The sequence below is a fragment of the Mastomys coucha genome, unplaced genomic scaffold, assembly GCF_008632895.1.
Source record: "Mastomys coucha isolate ucsf_1 unplaced genomic scaffold, UCSF_Mcou_1 pScaffold21, whole genome shotgun sequence".
NCBI lineage: Eukaryota > Metazoa > Chordata > Mammalia > Rodentia > Muridae > Mastomys > Mastomys coucha.
In genome coordinates, this window is record NW_022196904.1 from 24,575,347 (window position 1) to 24,581,668 (window position 6,322).

Genomic DNA, 6,322 nt, shown 5'->3' on the forward strand with positions numbered 1-6,322 from the left:
GAGGGAGGGAAGAACACACACGACCCCCAGCTCGCCCAGATCTCAGGATCAAAGCAGCTCCTTCTCCCCAGCCCCCACGACAAGCGGGGACCAACGACTGGAGGAGCTGCGGGGCCTGCCCAGTACTGGGGATTGGGAGGTTGGGGCTGCTCGCGGTCCTTTCATCTGGGTGCCGTGTCAGGGCTCCTCGAGGGGGACGATCCAGGCCTAGGGGAACTCCCCGCTGCCTGTACGCGTCCCAGACCGGCAGTGACGCCCCAAGCTTGGGTCTCGCCTCCGGGCTGCAATCTCTTACGCATCCGAGACACGTGTACCCCCTTCTGGTTTCCATCGGGGTCACTCCTACATGCACCAGCTTGGGAACCCTACTCCGGCCCCTGCCCCAGCCCGATCGCACCACCATCCCCGCTCCCCACCCCGAGGCCGGGTGCTTACTCGAACATGGATGCGGCGCCCCGGCTGCAGGGCAGGACCCGGCCGGCTGCGCTGAGATGGGCCTCCCGGGCCTCGCCTGCCTCGGCCGCCGCCTCCACCGGACCCTAACACCCGCACAAAAGGCCGGAGCCGCCGGAGGCCGCCTCGGCGTCAGCGACACCCCCTTCCTGCTCCCGCCCCGCGCGTCACGGCGCCGCCCCCGCCGGGAGGGGGACCTAGTGGTGAGCGCGGGCCTAGGCCTAGATGGCTGGGGAAGAGTCTGGCTGGGAGACTTGGCCCGAGCGATGGACAGAAGAAAATTTTTTATTTAAAATGAGCAGCCTGGGCGGGGCGTGATAGCGCACACTCCTCTTATCCCAGAGGCCGAGGCAGGAGGATTGCTGTGAGTTCGAGGCGAGCTTGGGCTACATAATGAAGTCCAGGCCAGACTGGAAGGCAGAGTGAGACTTTGTCTTCAAAACAAACAAGCAAACAAACCAGACAAGTCTAAATACCCTGGCCTTCTCTGCTAGGACCAAGAAGAGTCTCTGAGAAGTAGGGTGGAGGTGGGTGACAGGCTGATGCTGGGAAGAACTGGCCCGGGGCGGAAGTCTGGGAGGGGGCGGGGGACGCAGTTGGAGGGTGGAAAGCCTCTTCCCGCTCTCCCCACCCAGCCTCTGAGCCTCAGTTCCTGCCTTAGAAGCGTTCACTTTTCTGGGCTTGTGTGGAGACTTCCCAGCCTAATCTTGCAGACCACGTCAGACTCCAGCCTACCCGGCTCCGGGCAGTGTCGTGTGAGTTTGGGCAAGTCCCTCAGGCCTGGGGAGCCCCCTGCTCCCGGGCAAGCGGTTTCCCCTAGAACAGCACAGGGGCAGGGCTCATCAGCGCTTTGGATACTGGGAAGCCTGCCGAGTCTCAGGACGGGAAATGACCATACATTGCAGTGTAGGACGGGTTCTCCTGCCAGCCTGCCCTGCACCCACCTCTGCAAGCCAGGCGTGGTTGTCGTCCTTGCTGGAGAACACAATGTGAACGAACCTTTAGCTTTGGGACCCAGCCCAGGGATTTCTCCCCACCCCTCTTCAATCTTCAGCCTCTTGTCCAGCTACAGTAGACCCAGTCCCACCTTACTTGGTTTCCATTTCTACCCTACTCTGTTACCACTTATGGCCAGAGAGCCTATGAATCGCCAAGTCCGGCCAAGAGGCCTCTTGGCTTCAAGCCCTACCCTGGCTCCATCTCATGCCTTGAAAAAAAAAAGTGCTCACCTTGGTGTCCAGAGCCCTCCTGATTGGGCCCCTTTCACGTGCCTGACTAATTGGCCCGTCCTTAGTCTCCTGGTTGCTTATTCCAGGTGTCAGCCTACTGCCCAGTTCCCGCCACCTGCCTCCCGGCCTCAGGACCTTTGCACTGCTTTCCTTTCCACAGGAGGAAGCTTGCTCTTGTTGCGTGGCTGCCTTCCACCTTTCTGTGTCCGTTGCTCTTTTTATACTTCCGTAGCTTGTTTACTCTTAGAAAGACATTTACTTTGGTGGTGAGGGCATGAGGGTGGGCTGGAGGGAGGTCCAGGACTTCACTGTGTAGCCTAGGCTCGCCTCAAGCCTCAGTATGAGGCAGGGCTCGAACTTACGAACTTCCTGCCTCAGCGTCCTAAATGCTGGGATTACAGGCAGGAATCATCAACCCCAGAATTTTTTACATTTTTTACGTAGAGAATATTCATTTCAAATAGAAAAATGTATAATGGCCATCTGTGTCCCCACCATCATATGAGGTTAAGTATGCATGAAAAGTCTCATTAATTTCTTTAAAGGTTCGGAATTGTATCTAAGGACAATGGAAAGCTATTAAAGTATTTAAGTGGGAGCACTTTGTGCTCAAATTTGAATATCAAAAAGATCACTCCGGACTTCTTCAGTGGGTGGTTGGTCATTTTAGTTGAATCTTTTTTTTTTTTTTTCTGGGACAGGGTTTCTCTGTATAGCCCTGGCTGTCCTGGATCTCACTCTGTAGACCAGACTGGCCTTGAACTCAGAAATCCGCCTGCCTCTGCCTCCCAAGTGCTGGGATTAAAGGCGTGCGCCACCACTGCCCGGCGGATTTTTTTTTTTTAAAGATGAATTAAACTGTTAAGCTGATGTGGTATGACAAGCCTTAGAGGCCCTTGGGAGGCAGAGGCGGGAGGATTGCTTTGCGTTTTAGTTGTGTTTAGTCTACATAGAAAGTTCAGACTTGCCAGGGTTATGCAGGAAACAGTCTGAAAGGAAGGAAGGAAGGAGAGAGAGAGAGAGAGAGAGAGAGAGAGAGAGAGAGAGAGAGAGAGAGAGAGAGAGAGAGAGAGAGAGAGAGAGAGCGAGCTCGGGGAAGGACTGACTAGCTTTTAAGTCTCACTTGGTGCTATACCTCTGTCATTCCAGCCCTCTGGAGGCTGAAGTGGGAGGACCATGAGTTTGAGCCTAGACAATAAAGTATGAGCCTGTCTCAAAAACAAACAGGCAGGGCTGAAGAGCAGGCTTGGTTTAGACCATGTTCTGCTTTTGCAAAGGACCTGAGTTAGGTTCCTAGGACACATTAACTCCAGTTCCAGGGGAGTGCCCTCTTCTGGCCTCTGCAGGCACCCACACGTGCACAGATACACATGAAGGCACATTTAAAAGATACACCTTTAAAAACAGATAAACTGTAACATTTACCATCTAAGGCCCAAGTGCTTAACTCTCTTTTCTCTGCCTGGGCAGGCAGGGTATCTATTACCCTGAAGTCAGTGTGGATCACCCCTGTGCGGTTTTGCTACAACATAGGCCTCAACAAGACAGCCTCTTATTCAGTATCTTTGAAAGATATACAACTAGTCCCTAAAGTATCTTTCAGCAAACAATACAAAAGTGCATTTCCCTCCCACTTGATCCTTCTTGTTTCTGAGACTGTTTTGGTGCCGGCCGAGCTCTGCTTGCTTCCTGAACGTTTTGTCTTATTCAGCGTCCATAGCTGGGGAGAAACCCCAGTGCACAGTTCTTTCTATTTAAGGTCAGTCTGTTGGGTTCTTTTCCTATGCTGATGCTCTGCCCTTGAACCTCTTGGTTTCAGTCTCCCTGGGCTAGAAGTAGTTTTTCTTTGGAGAAGTTTTTGTTTGAATGTTTTACACCCACCTGTGAGCCACAACAGGAAATAGCTCTTGTGGTGGCTGGTGGCACACTTAGAAATATGTCTTGCCACCAGAGAGACACAGGAAACTACACTCGTCCTCACTTTGCCTTGTCCTTGGTATTATTTCCAATTTTAAAAATTTTATTTTTAAAAAAGATGTTTTGATGTTTTTGAATAGTGTGTGTGTGTGTGAGAGAGAGAGAGGGGGAGGAGGTGGGGGAGGAGAGAGAGGGAGAGAGAGAGAGAGAGAGAGAGAGAGAGAATGAATGAATGAATGAATGTGTTGCATGTGATAGAACCCAGAAGAAGGCATTGGATGCCCTGGAGCTGGAGTTATAAGTTGCTGCTAGCTGCCTGATGTGGGTGCTGGGAACCTAACTCCGGTTCTCTTCAAGAAGAGTACTTGCTCTTAACCTCTGAGCCATCACCCCAGGCTGTTTTCCACGTCAGCCTACTTCCATTTGGAAACCAAATTCTGGTTACAGTCTGCCGCCTTTGCTTCCTAGCCCTCATCCAGGCCTGACCTACAGCCTGTGCCATGGGTCTTCTTGCTGGCAGCATGCAGTTGGACCTACAGTCACTGGTCCTGAAGCACATTCCGGGCCTTTATTTGTGGCTTGTGCCGGTTAATTTTGCTAACTTCATTGGACTGATGCATCTAGATAGGACACAGCTTTGAATGTGTCTGGGAGTGTATTTCCAGGGTGGGGGGAAGAGTAGCCTTTAATGTGTGTGGCATAGTCCTAAGCTGGGGTCCCAGACTGAATATAAGGGGGGGGGGGGAGAGAAAAAGAGCAAAGGCTGGTATTCCCACCTCGCTGCTTCGTGGTTGTCAGAGGTGCGAGCATGCAGCCGCCTGCTCTTGCTGCCACAGCCGCAACTCTCCCTAGCACCGTGCTTTCCTTCCTATGATGGATGAAACCCTTAAATCATGAACGCAAACAAATCCTTCTGTAATGCCTCCTTGCCAGGCATCTGGTTACATGTAAAAGAAACATGACTAATATACATATCAATTCCATGGTCTCAAATCAGGTCTCTATGGGCTCAGGCTAGACTTTAGTAGAGCTTGAAGCGTATCGACCAAAAGGAGCCCACCCACACTCCAGCTGACAATACAAAAGACACCTCCCATCCCATTCCCAAGTCTGACCTGTCCTGAGACAGACACTCCGGGTCCAGGGTCTTCATACTCTGAAGTCGTGGTGTACTTGGGGTGCCTGGAGGTGACTCCCCATCACTGGATGGAGTTATGTGAATAGTAGGCACCCCCAAGAGCCTCCAGGATTTAGGGGAGAGGCCCTGGACATTGTGAGCTTGTGGCTGTTGCTCAGCTGGAGACCCTGATGAGTCCTGGTTCCCACCCTGAGGCCCCTGGGGAGCCCAGGGTAGCAGAGGAAGAAGGTCAGCCATGAGGAGGAATTTGGACAGCAGTGTGGCTGGCTCCTAAGGGAGGGAAAGAAGACGTAAATCAGAGAGCCCTGTCCAAGTACAATTTGGGGTGGTTGGCGCGGCAGAGATCTGGGTGAGACTCCCACCTCTGCTGACATCGTACCCTCCGAGCTTCCGTTTCTTTATCGCCTTACTAAAGGCCCTATAGAGATAGAATATTCCAGAACAAACAGCCAGTGCTGAGTGTCCGGCCGCCCAGAGCCCAGCTCAGAGCTCAGAGCTTGGCAAACAGCTGTTCGTGTCCCCAGAATGGGTGTCTTCCCTGAGCATCCAGTGTGGCTGTACTCTAAGGCCCAGACACCACATTCCCTGTACACACAAGGGCCTCACTGGGCTTCCAGCATAGCTAGCCAAGCTGGGACGGAGGAAGGCACACTTAGGACTTCCCTTTGGTGTTTTTCTCAGTGCCTCAATCAAAACAAACAAAGGGAAGGTGTCTCGCACACAGCTGGGAGGAAGCAGGCCTCTACTGTTACTGCCACTTGGGTCTGGCAATGCCAGCCCAGAGCGTGTGTCTCTTCACAGAAGACAGCAAAGGCTTCTGCAACCCAGCTCATTGGGGACAAGGGAAGGGTGACTTTGGTTTAAAGAAGACCCTGGCGCTCAGGCCTGGCTTGGACCAGCACGCTGGAGACCCAGGACCCCTACCTTGTGAGTTCTTCCTTCAGTCTCACGGGATTCAGACTTCTAGTATAAGAGAAAGCCTGGCCCTTCCTTTTCTCCCCGAGTTGGGCTGGGCCAGAGACTCATGACCTTCAGGCCGGAACAGCTAGTCTGAGTGGAGTCCTGTTACCCTGGGGCCAGCTGTTCCTGGAAGAAAGTGTAGAGTGGGGGAGGGGGAGGTGTTCCTACTACCGAGGGCACCTAGGGAAGGCTTCCTCTTCTCCCCTTTCTCCTTCACTCTGCTTGTTCAGGCCTCTGGTGGTCTGCTGCTTGTGTTGGACTGCAGTGTAGTTTTGGCCTTGGGCTTCTCAGAGCTGCTCCTCCAAGCTCAGAGACCACCCTGAGGGTCACATCCTTCCCCTCCTCTTCTCACTCTCGTGCACACGTCTATTCCCCACAGTAAAAGAGATGCTTTCCCACCCTTGCCCATATTTATAGGTGCCCTTGTGAATGGCTCTATGGGGTGGGCGCGGTGATTTTGAGTGAGAATCGCCCGCATGGGTTGTGGTACTGGAACACTTGGTCACCAGCTGGTGGCGCTGTCTGGAGAGGTTGTGGAGCTTTTAGGTGGTGAAGCCTTGATGAAGGAAGGCCGTCACTGGGGCAGGCTTTGTGGGTTTCTAGCTTCTTGTCACTCCTCTCCCCC

At 53.2% G+C, this 6,322-nt stretch overlaps 1 protein-coding gene across 6 annotated transcripts in view; it reads right to left on the minus strand.

The window, feature by feature from the left end:
- Window positions 1-5,756, minus strand: part of Gramd1a (GRAM domain containing 1A) — a 25,100-nt gene extending 19,344 nt beyond the window's left edge. For 3 of the 6 annotated variants that reach the window (XM_031386154.1, XM_031386153.1, XM_031386156.1), the window contains exons 1-2: window positions 5,100-5,126; window positions 4,715-5,007 (exon numbers count right to left, since the gene is read on the minus strand). In XM_031386154.1, coding sequence (XP_031242014.1) covers window positions 4,715-5,007; window positions 5,100-5,111 — 305 coding nt within the window. In that variant the 5' untranslated portion in view covers window positions 5,112-5,126. Of the gene's footprint in view, window positions 1-435; window positions 711-4,714; window positions 5,008-5,099; window positions 5,127-5,661 lie in introns of those variants that run through there. The other 3 variants (XM_031386155.1, XM_031386157.1, XM_031386158.1) reach the window with 3 other exon arrangements.
- Window positions 5,757-6,322: the final 566 nt, after the last annotated feature.